Source organism: Vigna radiata, chromosome 5, assembly GCF_000741045.1.
Source record: "Vigna radiata var. radiata cultivar VC1973A chromosome 5, Vradiata_ver6, whole genome shotgun sequence".
NCBI classification, from domain to species: Eukaryota; Viridiplantae; Streptophyta; class Magnoliopsida; order Fabales; family Fabaceae; genus Vigna; species Vigna radiata.
In genome coordinates this window covers 21,530,546-21,547,760 of record NC_028355.1, presented here as the reverse complement: position 1 = coordinate 21,547,760, position 17,215 = coordinate 21,530,546, and the positions used below count along the sequence as shown (strand labels likewise).

Sequence of the window (17,215 nt, the reverse complement as noted above, 5' to 3'; positions counted from 1 at the left end):
CTTTCATATTCATCTTCTATTTTATAAAAATAAAATAATCATCCTTTTTATACATTTCACTTTTCAAAACCTGCTTATCTACTGTCATTCTATTTCTTTGCCCAATAGAGGCAGAGAAATAGCTTATCATATATGTTATACATTTGTTCTTAATATAAAGTAAACTTCTTGGTAAATTACTATCAACATGATTATCCGTATCAAAACCACAAATTCTGCTTTACTTATTACATTAATAATAAAAATGCTACTTTTTATATTTCCAGTGTTAAACTTAATTTGCATTAAAAAAAAAATTCTCTCAAAATTTGTCAAATACTACTTGCCTAAGGACGTATTTAGTAAGTTTTACTTGCTATTAAAAAAAACCTTTAAAAAATACTTCCAATATACTATGGATAGAGAAAATGTTTTTTATTGGCAATGTAAAATAATTTTGCATAGTCACCGAATAAAAAATTATCTTATTCAATAAATTTATTAATTTTTATAATAATGGCTGTAAAAACTACTAATAATAAGTTTTTATTTATAAATTCTTACTTTTGAAGACAGTAAAGAACCTTACACATTTACCTTTACTAAAATTGACAATGTGATCGAAACGCGTGTTACGTTGTAAAGGAAAATAACATTTATCGTCATAAATGTAATTTTGAAAGTTGTAATTTAAAATTGCATTAAAATATTTTCAATTATATTTTATTTTGTTAAGCTTATTCTTACTGGTTTGTCACATCCTTAAGCATCAAAACAAACACGGCGTAATTAGTGGCATAGTGCTTTTGATTGTTGGGCGGTAGGGGCACGTGAGTTTATGTGTGCCTTCATCTGTTCGCGGTGAAGCTCAACTAATTCAATGTTTCACTTCCAGAAAAAACACCATTAAAAGTCTCATCATTCACAATACAATTTTTTTTAATTATTTTTAATTAAATATTGAATAAAATTCATTTTAAATTGATAAATCTAATGAAAATGTTATATATATATATATATATATATATATATATATATGGAAATTTACTCCAATGAAATTCGTAGCGTAAAAAAAAGTGAGCTGCGTGCTCAAGGTAAATTGATACCCGTGAGTGGTTTCTGTTCCACGTGACCGTGAGTTGCTTTTTATTCGAATGCTTTATGGAAATGGTAATTTGTATTATGTTAGGTACAAAAAACATATAATAAGGTACACATGGTTTTGGTCTCTTAAACGGGACAGTGGTTGAACAGATATAAATCTGATAGTTGGATATTATTGATGTTGGATAATCAATTGCTAAATCTTTGTTCTTTTCGTATCTTTGTTCTATTTAATACTAAAAATCTTAGATTGTAGATGAAAGAACTAGATTTCTTTTCTGGATAATGGCAGAAGCAGGATGTTTTATCCTTTATTTAGTATTAGAATTTCTTCCATCGAAATTTCTTTTCTATATAACGTATAATCAGATATTTCAATATATCCTTATAACTTTTGTGTATGATTTCTGGTTAAAATTAATGCTATCATTAGTTTGCGGGTTGATGGGAAAAAACAAGAGCAGTAAAATTAAAGGAATCTGTTTGGTAGGTTGAAAATGAGTTGATAAATAGAAAGGAAATGAAGTTAATTTTTACTCATTTTTATTTATATTTTATATTTTTTACTGAACATATTTCATTTCTTTTTTGCTTTTTCACTTGTTGTTTGTATTCATTTTATATTAGTTTTTTTACCGGTTGAAAATGTTTTTCAGTCTTATTCACAATTTTAGTAGATAATTTTGTTATTAGCTTGTTGTATTTTTCTAAATATTAACTTTTACTTTTTATTTTTTATATTTATTATATTAAATAATATATTTTTAGTCATCATGTTAATTAATATTACTTAAGTTTTGGGCTTACAATCAAGCGATGATTACTCAAACATTAAATGAGAAATTAAGTAAAGGATACACATTATCTCGAGTGATGTTGGATTGTTCAAATAAAGAAGTCTTCATTGATCCAATAAGTAAGATTCCTAAATCGATATAAGGTTGCTCAAATGATATACATTTATTCAAACAATATCTATATGATGTCGATGACAATGTTTAATAGTGAAAATGTTATATATACTACAAAAACATTGTATTTTAGCGATCAACGTTTTCGGTAGCTAAAATATTAAAATGAGTCACTAGACCTTTTAGCGTTAAAAATTAAACAGAAAATATATGGTAGAAAAAATTATAGTGACAAAACCTTTAGTAATCGATTTTTAAATTAGTCACTAAATAATTATCAAAATTTTGGTAGCTAATTGATCATTAAAATATTAATCTATTCTAAATATGTGACCAATCTGTGATCGAAACGTATTGGGTAGTTTCAGCCACTAATTCGGTCACAAAATAAAAAGTTTAACAATTTTTTTTTTTCATACACTAATTCGAGTTTTCTCTGGTAAGTGACCCAATCTAGTTGGAACTCAACACTAATCTCAGCACTGCTCAATATCAAGTGATGAACCAAATCTAAGGTAGAACGTATGATGACTAAGATTAAGATTAAACATAAGCAAATTAATAATATAGTCTTTATAATAGTCACAAAACGTAGCCTTTCTTAATCAGAAACAAGTAAACAAGATAAAATATAATATAACAATCACATCCTTAATAAAATAATAAATAATACAAACTTAATTAAAAAATATAAAAATTATAATCAATTAATATACTAACAAAATAAGAAACTCACATAAAAATATCCAAATAAAACTTAATTAATTTTTTTATTATAAATGTGGTAAGAATACCAGTTATTTATCTTCGTCACAATATCAATTAAATGAACTAAACCCAATGCACATTTATTGAATTGTGTTTTAATTTCTATATTAACCTAAAAAGTGCATTTTTTTAATTATATTATGAATTTATATTTATAGACATCATTGGTTTTAAAATACAAACAATACATATAAAAGCCAAACTATATATTTTTTATTTATTTTTTATATATAGTCGGTTCAATTGAAAGTTGACCGAATCTGTCTTTGGTGAAGGTTGGCTTGTGTAGACTCAATTAAATTTAAATTATATATCCAATTCATTTTATTGAATTTTAGATTGAATTTGGATGTTGAAAAAATATACTCAAAGGACTATTACAATATTTTCCAAACAAAATAATCAAATACATTTTAAATTTTACAATTAAAAAGTTCACTAAAATAATAACTTTTCCGGTGCTTATTTAAAATGGACTTGTTTACTCTGAAGCAGAGCGAGAATGACAGATGTATGATTTAGTTTTAGGTTTAAACTTTTTTTTTTGTCTCTAAGTTATAAGCGGATGTTCAGTTTAGTTCTCCTTTTTAAAAATGTAAACTTTTGATTTCTCAGTTATAAAAAATGTATCAAATGAGTCATTTTTTTATGTTCATGGTCAAAGTACAAAGAGCAATATAAAGTGTTGTTATTATTGAGAAACAAATCAGAGCAATCTAAAGATGTAACAGTTATTAAGAAATAATCAAAAACAGTATTAAAAAATGACTTATTTGATACATTTTTTATAAATTAAGAACTAAAGATTTACATTTTTATAGACGGGACTAAACTGAACATCCACTTATAACTTAGGGAGAAAAAGAGGTTTAAACCTTAGTTTTATATGCCCTCGCCATTCATGAGCGCTCGTAATCACGTTTATTTTATTCGTTTATAACAATAATCAAAGTTATCAACATTAATTATTATAAAATGATAACGTCTGACCTTATAAATGCCCATTCCTCCCAATCCTGCAATCACCAAATATCGAAACAAAAAAAGAAAATGGGGACAAGTAGATCTTCCACGCTTACGATCCTCATCATTCTCTTCACCGTCTTCACAGTGTCTTCCGCGTTCGACATGTCCATAACCTCATACGACAGAACCACCTACGCCGACAAGACAGCCCGGAGGAGCGACAAGGAGGTGAGGACCATATACGAGGAGTGGCTTGTGAAGAATGGCAAGGTGCATACCACCCTCGACCAGAAAGAGAAGAGATTTCAGATTTTCAAAGACAACCTCAAGTTTATCGACGACCACAATGCTGAAAACCGGACATACAAGGTTGGCCTGAACCGGTTCGCCGATCTTAGCAACGATGAATACCGGTCCAAGTACCTGACAACCAAGATTAACCCCCTCAGGATGATGGCAAAGCCAAGTAACCGTTACGCTAGGCGCGTGGATGACAACTTGCCGGAATCTGTTGATTGGAGGAAAGAAGGTGCTGTGGTTAGAGTCAAAGACCAAGCAGAGTGCGGTAAGTACTGTACTATACTATTATATTATTATTACATATTCTCTGTTTCTCTTCCACTCCTTTCACCAATAATTTATATATTCTTCTCCCATGTTTTTCTTGAGAACATTATATTTTAAGTTTGGATAATATTTTATAGTTATGATAACTGGCTTATATTAAGATAGAACATTCCTTTAATTATTTGATGTTTTTAATATAATAGTAAAGTTAATTTAAAAATAAAGATGAAAAAGTGTAAGAAATTAAAATGTCAAGTATATTTATAAAGATAAAGAACACTGATTTAAATAGTCATTTTCTAAAACTAGTTGTTTCCTCATATTAGATTTGAAATTAAAAAAAAAAGGTATGTTTTTTAAATCAATACAAATTAAATGTAAGTACTTAATATATAAGATCGGTATAAAACCCATGTCTCCTTTCTCATGATATGACATTTTCACCTTCAAGTTATGTTCCTAAAATTACACTGTATATATACTTTATTTTGTTACTACTCCAATGAAAAAATGAATTTAGTAATCATATTTTGTGTAGTTCTAATAAAGGCGTTTAAGACTAAATTAAACAACACTCAAACTTATAAATCTATTTTTTATAGAGCAGTCCTCAATCTCGCACCCAAGATTTCTTATATATGAAAGTCCTCCATATCACTTTCCTTGTAGTTAATACATATTTTCATACAAATAAAACTTTTCTGTAAACCTATCAGTCATAACTTAATATTATAAATTTATTTAATGTTATTGGAACCGTGTACAAACTTAAGAAATTAGTTTTTATCTTCATACAGAGGGCTGCTGTCTAAGTTATTGTTTTTCTGATACAGATGGTTGCTGGGCATTCTCAGCAATTGCCGCAGTGGAAGGGATTAACAAGATAGTAACAGGCAATCTAACTGCATTATCAGAGCAAGAACTGTTGGACTGTGACAGAACAGTAAACGCAGGTTGTAGTGGCGGACTTGTGGATTATGCCTTTGAGTACATTATAAACAATGGTGGCATTGACACTGAAGATGATTACCCTTTCAAAGGCGCTGATGGTATATGCGATCAATATAAGGTTCGTTTTTAACTGTATTATTTGTTAATTTGGTTAATGTTTTCAATAGGTTCCAGCTATTGCTTATATACTTTTTTTTTCTCATCTTTAGCAAAATGCTAGAGCTGTTACAATTGATGGTTATGAACGTGTTCCTGCCTATGATGAGTTAGCCTTGAAAAAGGCAGTAGCAAATCAACCGGTGAGCGTTGCCATTGAAGCATATGGCAGAGAGTTTCAGTTATATGAATCTGTAAGTATCTAATTTTATCTGAAAAGTATAACCTACATTCTTCTGAGTAATAACATTGCTTCTGGATTTCATATTATGAACTTATTTGTCTGCATTTTACTAGGGTATATTCACAGGAACATGTGGTACTTTAATCGATCATGGTGTTGCAGCTGTTGGTTACGATACAGAAAATGGAACTGACTATTGGATCGTGAAGAATTCATGGGGTGAGAAATGGGGAGAAGAAGGTTATGTAAGAATGGAACGCAATATAGCAGAAGACACTGCAGGGAAGTGCGGAATTGCGATTCTGTCATTCTATCCCATAAAGAGTGGCCAAAATCTCTCAAACCCTGTCAACCCACTGCGAATTTACATGTAGGAACAAGATGAACTTAAGCAAATGATGACCAACTTAGTTCTCATTTTCGATTTATTTATCTTTCTGTGAAAAAAACAAAGACCACAAAATGTTTGGCATAGGAATACCGCACCGCGAATTAATGATATGCCATTTCACTCTACTGTTGGATGATGCATTATATGTGATAGAAATCTGAATCAGCAAACATGCGTTGTTTATTATTAGTTTCATACTTGTTAGTTTCGAATTCTAGAGTAGTAAAGTTCGAATAAAGTTGGATATTTTACGATTTAAAGTATAACATGTCGGACATATTTGTAACTGTTAAGATCATTGGATTTTTATTTTAAGGTTTAGATCGTACGTATAGTGCTAAAGTTCGAATTAGATTGACGAGAGAATAAAAAAAAGTTTAAGAATCTTAGAAGCGTAGACAATCATTAATAAGTTTAACTATAAAAACTGAAGGGCAGTTGGTTTTACTAATAATGATCAGTGATTCTACGGAGTTCTTTTTGGTTATAAATCTCTTGCGATTAATCTATTTTTTACAATATAAAAAACTAATTTATCAGCGCTCAATAATCAAACAATGTTAACTTTTTTTGATACTTTAATTTATTGTCAATTTCTAAAATTATGATTTTTCTATTAATTTACAGATATTTTTTTTTTATTAAAATTCTAAGTCTAAAATTACACATTTAATAAAAATAAGAAAGTAAAGTATTATATAAAATAAAAAATTTATTAATCTGTTATCTTAAATTTTTAGATATAAAGTAATATCAATCTTGGACTCCAACACTTCAAGTTAAATATTTTACCTTTTGAAATCGTAAATTTCGTTTCTTTCTCGACTCAACAATTTTGAATTACTTTTTGCAAGTTTTAACCTTTAAAGAAATTGATTTTATAATACTAGAATAAGAGATATTGCATGATTTATTTTGTAATTTTTTTCTTGTAATTCTAATTTAGTTTCTTACTTTTCTTTTTGTTTAGGCTTTTAGAAAATAGAGGAAAGACTAAATAAAAGAGTTTTAGATTTCTGTCTTTAGAGGTGGAAGAGGCCCATGAAAATAAAAGAGACAAAGAGAAAGATAGGATTGTTTATACATTCTGTATTCTCTAAATTGTAATTGATGTCATGGATTTTTCTTCCTCTCTGTATCTAAGAATAGGAGAAGAATATCAGGGTGTAAACTCGTATAGAATTTATTTAGCTGAAAACGGCTATTCCAAACTAACAGACCTCGTAATTGAAGCAACTCCACAAGATATCATTCTAAACACACATATTAAAGAAGATATTTTCCAGGAATGATAAGGAATTATGTAAGAAGTAGTGATGTTTAACGCAAGGTGCAGTATAAAAATGGGTCCAGATAGTAATTCCTGACAAGAATATCTAAGGAAGTGTGTCTGTGAGAGTTTGTGTACACATGAATTCACAGACGTAACTTTCAGACAGTCGAGTTGTCAAAGAAACAGTACTGTGTTGGGGACCAGGGCTCAAATACCAATTGTCGCACAGAGCAGCTTGACGTTGAGTTGCTGACTTCAATTATCACTCTCCTTTTCAACACAGCCCTACGAGATGGAACACCACACTTCAAACAATACCCCACCATCTCCATCATCTCCCCACCACGCTATTCTCATCTCTAACCACACACCCTTCCTTTATTCATCTTAATACCAAATTATTTCCCCTTTAATTTTCAATTATTGCGTCCTATTAACTTTCTAGCAGGGAGTTTGGCACCATCCATATCTTTTTGACATGATACAAAAAGTTCCACTGCTTAATCAAGTTCTGTTCTAGATAATGTCTGCTTTGCATTCATGATTACATAAATGCGCGCAGAAAGAAACACCAACAGTGATCGCTATGATTGATAGATTGTCGGCCACCAATAAACATACCACAATACATTGTGCCCACCACAGAAAATAAATAGCTTACCATTTTCTTAATCTATACTAACTACTCTGATTAAGAGTCATTACGCTCGAATCCATGCTACTCGTTCAAGGAAGGAACCTTTCCCTTGTGATCACCGTCATGGGTAGGATAAAATTCGCAGTCCTCAATCTTCACTCTCTCCATGGTGCTGCTCTGTGTCCCAGAATTAGGGACTTGATTATGCAGTGGGATTCCAGATGGTAACTTCGATAGCAAAGCTCCAAAACTGCAAGGCATGGTTGGTAATGGTAATGGTAATGGTAATGGTAATTGTAAAGGTGGAGAACCTGAACAAAGAGATGGGCCCGGTGCTCCAATTTGAGGGTTGTTGTTCCAGGCCATGTCATATGGAGGCATTCCATTGCTTTCTATGAAACTGGGCTTCACAATGTATGGATGTTGAATCGGTAGGTATGATCTTTGAATACCAAACACACCCGGTATGCTTTGGAGGTAGCTGAATTGTCTTTGTATGCTGATCACCAGATTCAGGTCCTCTGCAATCTGGAGAACATGTGGACTGATTAATAATATGAAGATTTTGCAAATATTGGGAAACACCAAGGGTGAGAGAAAGTGATGCACCTTGTTAAAAGAACCCAATTGCACAACGCCTTCTCTGACTGCTATTATGACTATACTCTACCAAAGTGAATTATAATTGTTAGAAGTCATTAGCCTTTTGTATCGTGTGGAGTTTGTGAACAAATTTTTACCAACCTGGATGCCTGAATTGAACTGAGACTCCCATGCCTTTGGTTGCTGTTAAGCATCATCAAGACAAATACAATGAATATTAAAAACAGAAAGAAAAGGGTGAAGAGATGGGCGAAAGGTGGAGAAATATATTACACATTTCAATTATTTCTGTTTATAACAATGACTTCTTACAGGCTCTACCGAAGTGTTCCATGTAGCAATATAACTAGCTTCACACTCGCTGTTGTGACTCTCGTTGTAAACCCATTTGTGACCATTATCTGCGGCAACTTTTCCCACTAGTCTGCAGATATATAGAGATCAAAATATAGATTGCTTAACTTGAAATTTGCAATGCTACTTTTGGAAAACAGAGGAAAATATAACGAATCTTGTTATGGCAAGAAAATGTAAAGGTAATGTCAACGCTCACCCCTCTCCATAATTGTAAACTTCATGCGACATTTTGAAGAATACGTCAGCTCCAAATCTACCGTTCAAGTAACCACTACCAGTCTTCCTCTGTTCGCATTCGTTAAAATCGCAGAACCCATCTTCCCAGACAAGAATCCTAACCAAGGAAATCTTGTTTCTGTTGATAAAAGAAGAACTCTAGAAAAACGAAATATTTTTGCATAGTTGCATAGAAAATTACCAGTTCCTTTTATTTCCTTTGGAGAGATCAAGCGCAGTTCCTCCAAATTCCCACCTATGAGAAAGCAGAGAAAGAAAACTCATGAGCAACAGAATAAGTTATTTATAATTTAAAAATAGAAAGAAAATGTATTTTGAGTGAGTAATTTTTGTTTTGTTTATAGTGTGTGACATTGTTGTATGTAGCACATGCATTAGTAATGACCTTGGTGGAGGAAAGTTTCGAGGCAGTATCCTCCAGAAGACAGCATAAACCCACTTAGAAGAAGTGGAAGAATTGGAAGAAGTGCAAATGGTTCTGAGAGTCTGCTGCAAGAGACAGTTAAGCAAAGGTAATCCACTTTCCATCTTCTAAGGACAAGGAGTAAAGAGAGTGGGGAAATGAATGGGGGCAACAAGATTAAAATTTAAAACCCAATATGCAAACAAACTCAGGATGCTTGCTACCCACTGCCTTCTTCTAAAAGACAATTCAACTTCTTCTAATTTTACAGTGGGACCTTAGCTTTCACATTTCCCTTTCCTCTTTCCATCATCGCTCAAGGCATTTATAACAAAATTTATATCCTAAGACTCAATTCGTTAGACTTTCATATTTCCACTGCAATAGCAGTATCATACCTAGGAAACCCTTATTTATCAGATGCTTCCTTCACCGGCCAAGTTTTTACGAATTTGTTATTATTGATGCATTAAAAATTCTGTTATTAAGGTCATTAGAGTTAAATCTAGTGATAGATGTCCCTGTGTGTTGTCTGTAGTGGAAGTGGTCCTGTTGTTCGATGAGAACTGATTTCAGCACTTGCTGTTCCACGCAGTAACATAGTGGCTTTTCTTTTGGACACAGGACCTTCTAAACATAGGGCCATAACTCTTTCCCTTAATATTATTAAGAGGGAAAAATGATTTTTTTATTCACTTCAATTTTTTATATTTATTTCACATTATTTTTATCTTTTTTTATTTTTTTAAATACAAAAAATGTGTTATGGTACAATTATTTTACTCTACTGAAAGTGAAGTGTTGTATTTGGAGAAAAAGAAAAATATTATTTAATATATCTAAATTTTTTATATTTACTTTCGACTATCTCTTTTTATTTTTTACTTTCTTTTTAAAAAAAATATAAAATTTTATACTTTTATGATTATTTTACTTTTATATTTTATATTAAATAAATATAAAAATATGTTATGATGCTAGTACTCTATATAAAGTTCATAAATTTAAGCCATTTAATATAGAATAACAGTAAAATATCATACTTTTGTATTCATTTAACTTACAATACAAAGATAAAATAGTTATAAAAATATAAATTTTTATATTTTTTAAAGAAAAAAAATAAAATGTAAGAAAAGATAATATGAAATGAATATAAAATTCTCTTCAATATATCAATGTCCCTTCAATCTAACTTTTTTCCGTCTCCTGTTTATCTATTTAGTCAAGAAAATTAATTCTTACCCTGCCTAAAATAAAAGTTTATTTTAGAATAATAATTTAATTAGATAAATTTACACACACATTCGTCTCCACAGTTTAAAATTCATTCTATACCGTATTATACATGAAACAAACGCATACTCGTCACTGATCACTTAAAAATATAAAAGGTGATGAACAACAGTAAGAAAAATTAATAATAATCTAGCAGCAATCGTCCTTTCAAAAAGAAAAAAAGAATCCAAATTTGTAATGAGATAGAATTTAAATTCTTACTGAGTATTTTATATTTTTATGTTAATTTTTTGTTGATCTTTTAATATATATATATATATAGACACTGAGTTACTAATTTTAATGTTCTAGAATATATTAAAAACTATTTTAGTACACCAGCATTAATGTATTTTAAAAATTCAGCATATGAATAACAAAAAAAAATCTAATAAAAATCCAAATTTCTTACCTAACTTTGTACACAATTCCAATCGCTCCCCGGTCCACTGCCTCAATAATTTCAGGGCACTTTTTTTAACAATCCCATATTTTCTTTTCACACCTGTAATATAAGAGATGACTATTCTTCACACAAAAAAATTCATAATCAATTGAAACTATATTATAATAAAATTTACTTAATGTAATTATAATAGACTTTAAGGTTATTAAATTTAAAATATTATTTTAAATTACATAATTTGTGACATAATTTTTTAATTATAATGTAGCTGAATTATAAAATCTCAAATATGATTATACGATTATAGATTATACAGAGTAAATATAGATTGTATTCTTTATTATATAATTTGAAACCACAATTCAAAACTATACCATGGATCATTCAATCTGAACACAAATATATAACTCTGAATTGCTAAACCTGAATATAGATTTAAAAACACAATTCAAGTTACCGACTCGTAAATCATTATTAGAATAACAATTACAAATTTCTGAAAATAATAAATTCATAATGTATTTTCATATAAACTATTCCAAAACTTATTCATGTAATCCAGAAGATCTTTATTTTATCTAAATAACACACCTAAATATTTTGGTAAATGGATTAATAGTGTGGGAAAAGAAAAAATGAAAACAGAGAAAAAAATGTCTTATTTAAAACATTAAACCATAGTTTTCGTTCTTAAATAACAAATCAAATAAAAAAAATTAGTATCGATTTAATTCCTAAAAATATTATAAAATTATTATTCAAATTAAAAAAATTAGAACTAGTGTTCAACACGTATTGTGTAAAATATATAATATAAGTCTATCTGTGGAAAGACTCCATTTTTTTTATAACTAAATGTGTTTTTAGTTTCTTTTATTTCTTCAACCGTTGATACAAAATCATTTAGTTAATATATAAGTAAAATAATTCAAAATTTTAAAATGTCTTGTTTTTTATTTCTCAAAATTAATTTTGACTAATAATAATTATCTGAATTATTATATAGTTACTTATTCTTGTTAAATTTTAGAGATTTTATTTTGCATATATTATCTTCATTATTTTTTTTCAATTTTTATTCGTTTAACCGATTCGTTAAAATGTTAATATGCGTCACAAAAATAATTAAAAATAAATTAACCATAACAATTTTGGCTTTTTAAAATGAATCTTTTTAATATTTTTATATTTTATATTAGATATTTCAAAACGCTAACGTTAGCCAATTTGATTTTTGGGGTTAGGTGGAAAAAAATAATTTAATGTGAGTTAAATTAATTCTGTGACACTTAACTCGGATAGAAGCTTAACGAACAACTGTTTATTAATTTTTTATCATTTTTCCAAAGTTTTTATTATAATTATTTAATACGTACATTCTCTCCATTCGAAAAATAATATAAAATCAATATAATTATTTTCATGATATCCTGTATATATTATTTTATAATAAATACAATTATAATATACACAAATCTCATTAAATGTAATATTATATCTATCTATCTATATATCTCTCTATATAGAAAAAATTAATAAATTAAATGAAATATAATTTATCGTTATTTTTAATTGTGTATATTGATATTTGAAATTTCATTTTTTAATATAATTTAAATACTTTAAATGTTGAATTTATTTGTTTGTTAAATTATATACATAAATTCATACTTTAATGTAAACTTTATAATAATATTTAATGAATCATTGAAAACTTTAATTCAATAATTATATAAAATAAAAACATGAGTGACAAGTGGTATCGTATTATATTACACTATATTATATATTCGTCATACATTATTAATTAACTAAAAAATAAATTGTGTTAAAATTAAAAAAACTAACGGTAAAATAGGAAAAAGAATTAAAAGATAAACTTACAAAATAATAATAGTTGAATGTTAAATATGGGATTAACTCTTAAGTATAGTGAAAGAAATAACTGAGCGAGTTTAAACAAGTTGTACAGTAGGTTAAAGAAAATGAGTTGGAGAATTTTTTTCTTATATATAATTCATAATTCATAATAATAATAATAATAATAATAATAATAATAATAATAAAACTAAAAATTGGTTTAATTACAAATGCAAAACATGATTATCGGTTAGGTATTATTAGGCGTGAAATCATGAATGAATGAAAGAAAGTGGTGTTTGGGTGGCCTCTTCAAATGGATCAGGTATAATAGGGCTGGGTGTGTGCGAGTCTTGGAGGCTGCAATGTAGACGCACTGTTCGGTGCCCACATTGGGCGTGATGCTCATCCCTGTCTCTCACCCTTTCACACTTCCAAACCTTCACTATCTCCAACTTCGCACACCCACCACCCAACACCAACGCCGACAATCCCTCATCAGAAATAGGGCAACCCTCCATGTACACTTCTCTCAGTGCTCCACATTTCTCCGCCATGCATTTCATCTCACTGTCACCAACCGTCTCACTTCCACACACCGCCAATTGCTCCAAACCCTTGCAATTCGAAACCAACATTTCCAAACACTCTTTGCTCGGATTCACGCCAATCAGGACCAGTTGCTCAACATTTACGCAATACTCAGCAACACCCATCAAACCTCTGCTACCTATTTCCTCCATGTCCCACCCAACACGAAGTTTTCTTAAACTCCTGTTGCAACCCTTCGCAACTGCAACCAGTCCTTTGTCACTGCACTTGGGTGTCCTTATCAGATGGAGAACTTCTAAATTCGAACATTTTGCAAACGCTTCCAAACCAATATCGCTGATTTCGAGCATGACGAGGTGGAGTTCCACTATGCCAGTAACCTCATTCGTCAACACATGAAAAATCCTATCCAAGTCCCCGTTGCACCGGACAAGCTTCAATACCCGCAGATTCTTGGCGCCGAGAAAAGGATAGAATAAAACGGTGTCCTTGAGAGTAATGACTTTGAGTTTCGGCTTTGGCGGTGCAACACTCCACGCGTTTTCTGTTCCATGAAAACCGTCGAGGGAGAGGTCTTCTAGATCCTTCCAATGATCCATAAATGCGTGCATGCCTCCGCCTCCCAAGTTGGACCTTAACTGGAACTTCTTCAAAGCCTTGCAATTCATGGCGAGGATTTCGAGGTCTTTGTCGGTGAGAAAGCAGGGGGCCTGGACTTGGAGGCGCGTGAGATTACGGCAGAGTTGGGAGATACGGATGAGAGTTATGGCGCTGATGGTCTCGTCTTGGTAGCCGAAATGTCTGAGACTGAGTTCGGTGACGTTATTGAAGCGAAGGAAAAGAGAGGGGATGAAGTCAGAGAGATCTGATTCGGCGGTGAGGGAGAGAGAGTGACGATTGTCTCCGTCCACCTTCAACCACCGCCGACACACAAGCGAACAACTGTTGCGATCGGCGGTGCCAAGTAACCGGAAAACGGAAGCCAAACAGTCGTCGGCAAGGTCATCAATATTGCTAGGTAAGCGTTTAGCCTTTTTGGAAGGGTAATCCATTCCGTTGAAACCCATTATTAGTTACTTCACTATTTGCCTTCATAAGAGAAAATATATACATTTTCTAAAATCGGTTTTCAAAATAAGTTATCATTTTTAGTCGATTTCTCTCTCATATCTCAAAAATGTTATATTTTTCAGTTTGAGTTCACTTTTGTTTCTCAGTTTATGCATCTAAATTTGAATCCTTCTAAAAATATAGTTATACGTTTTTATTTTTTTTAAATCAACAATAGTATATCATATATTTACTAAATAGGAATTTTTTAAAACACGTTTGTCTTGTATATTAATGTCAATTATTTATCCTTAAAAAGCACCTGATTTTATCATCACTGAGCCATATTTCAGCATATTCAATAAGTAATTGAATATTAAAATTGTTTAATTTGAAAAAATTGAATGACTGTTTGTGTAAAGATGACCTGGTGATAGCAATTCACGGAGTGATTCGAGATTCTTTTGTCTGACCGTAACATTTTACTAATGTTACCATTAAAGATAAATGTTTTATAAAAATAAAAACCTAGGAAAAAAAAGGAGATAAAAATTAAATGCTAAAACATTCTAATTTAAAACATATAGCTAATATTCCAAAGATCTTTCATATTAGCTTTAAAGAACGTCACATATTTAAACCAATCCCCAAAAAAATCTTTACAATTCCTCTCCTATTTAATTATATGACTTTTTGTTATTTTCATAATGTCAATAACAATAATGTTGTCGTTTTAAATTAAACACTGGACATTAGTTTATTTAATATCTTCTAAAATAACGAAAGTCGAAATCTACTTTTAGACTAAAAGCATATTCAAATTACCGAGTTTAGTTCTATTAATCCAACAAGAGAAATGTGAATAGTGACAACAAAAACATCATGAATGATTCTGTAAAAATAATTTGCATGACTACTTATTGTAGGCCAAAAGCATAACCAATGAATCAATGAGAAATACAATGATATTTATTAACCCAAAATAACCAATTATGGATACATGCATGATATGTTGAGACACGTAATTCATTATGTTCATGCACCTAAATAAACATTTACAATTTTTTTCTTTTTATTTATATCATTTGATGAATATTTATTTTTGATTTTATAAATACTGAGCGGATATCTAATTTCGTTAACAAGTGGGCTGACAACACACTGTGTCCGGTTTGGGTCTATAATGAATTTGAGTGACCCATTACAAGAGGATTCCTTTATGTAATTTATGTTTTCTCCCTGAATCCATAATTCTAATGAAATGACATAGGTATCCCTTATTAAAAGTTTTGCATCCTTCTTTTAAATTTATATGTGCAATGTATTTTTCATTTTAGATTATCTTGTAAATTTATATGATAGATTATGCAATTCAAAATATACATTGGATTATAATGTATTTTACGTTTTAGATTATCCTCCAAATTTATATTAAAGATTATATAATCCAAAATATTAATTTTCAATATCGATTGTAATGTTCAAAATGTAATTGACATTTTGAATTGTCTTTTAAATTTTCATTAAAGATTTTACAATTCAAAATGTATAATTGAATTACAATTTGTATAATCTAAAATGTAATTTCATTTTGAATTGTTTTCCAAAATTACGTTATAAATTGTATAATTTAAAATGTAAATTTGTATTAAAATTATATAATCCAAAATATCTACATATTTTATAATTTGAAACTCTAATTAAAACACGTAAAATGTAACTATTACCATCTTTTATTAAATGACTTAATTATTTGGATAGTCTTCACTTTTTAAAAGATTTCAATTGCGTCGTAACTTTAAAAAAAAAAATTCTCATCTAAGTTATTTTTGAAAAATAAAACAGCGTTAAGGATGTGCCACGTATCAATATATAATTTTTAAAATTTATTGTGTATAATTTTTTGTTGCAATGTGTGAAGCCCTCGTCGCAGTGTGAATGTCATGTGATGGTGTACTGTTAGATATAATTGTCAAATGTCATTCTCTTAATTTCAATTTTAGTTTTATATTTGTTCTTTTATTCGATTTATTCGTAATTTTTCTCCAAAACGAAACAATATTATACTTTCCTAAAGACAAAATTTATTAGTTATATAAATATTATAATTATATTTGTATTAAAAATGACTTTTAACATAATTCATTGTATATTATTAATGTTTGTTTTGTGAATAGTGACTTTAACCACTAAAATTTAAAACAAATATTAGTATACAATTTATACAAATAATAAATTTGACCCAATTAAAAGATGATTAAATTTATTATTTATATAAATAGTTTAGTTTATTTATTCTTATAAAAATACATTGATTAATAATATATTAGTTTCAAATATTTGCTTTATTTAAAAAAAAATTATCCTTAATTTTAATCTTAGAGAAAAACATAAATTAACAAAAACATTATATAATGATAAATAATATATTAAAAATTAATTTTTAATAAAAATATCAATATAATATTTATACAATTATTAAATTTATCTTCATTTAAATAACATAATATTATTCGAAAAAAATTGAAATTAAATTTAAAATATATATATATATATATATATATATATATATATATATATAT

The 17,215-nt window shown here is 29.2% G+C and overlaps 3 protein-coding genes across 3 annotated transcripts; 1 reads left to right on the top strand and 2 right to left on the bottom strand.

The window, feature by feature from the left end:
• The first annotated feature begins 3,757 nt into the window (after positions 1-3,757).
• On the top strand, positions 3,758-6,170 carry LOC106760992 (cysteine proteinase RD21A). The gene is made up of 4 exons (XM_014644454.2): positions 3,758-4,293; positions 5,129-5,364; positions 5,456-5,596; positions 5,700-6,170. The coding sequence occupies exons 1-4, from the start codon at positions 3,813-3,815 to the stop codon at positions 5,958-5,960; spliced, it is 1,119 nt and encodes a 372-aa protein (XP_014499940.1). The 5' UTR covers positions 3,758-3,812; the 3' UTR covers positions 5,961-6,170.
• Positions 6,171-7,840: 1,670 nt separating this feature from the next.
• LOC106759912 (protein RICE SALT SENSITIVE 3) lies at positions 7,841-9,878 on the bottom strand. Its single transcript, XM_014643297.2, has 7 exons — positions 9,470-9,878; positions 9,266-9,319; positions 9,044-9,181; positions 8,803-8,914; positions 8,632-8,673; positions 8,497-8,553; positions 7,841-8,415 (listed from the first exon to the last, which is right to left on the bottom strand). Exons 1-7 carry the CDS (start codon positions 9,610-9,612, stop codon positions 7,969-7,971), a joined length of 993 nt encoding a protein of 330 aa, XP_014498783.1. The 5' UTR covers positions 9,613-9,878; the 3' UTR covers positions 7,841-7,968.
• A 3,425-nt stretch (positions 9,879-13,303) lies between these two features.
• Positions 13,304-14,650, bottom strand: LOC106760460 (F-box protein SKIP2). Its single transcript, XM_014643890.1, has one exon. It carries the CDS (start codon positions 14,648-14,650, stop codon positions 13,304-13,306), a length of 1,347 nt encoding a protein of 448 aa, XP_014499376.1.
• Positions 14,651-17,215: the final 2,565 nt, after the last annotated feature.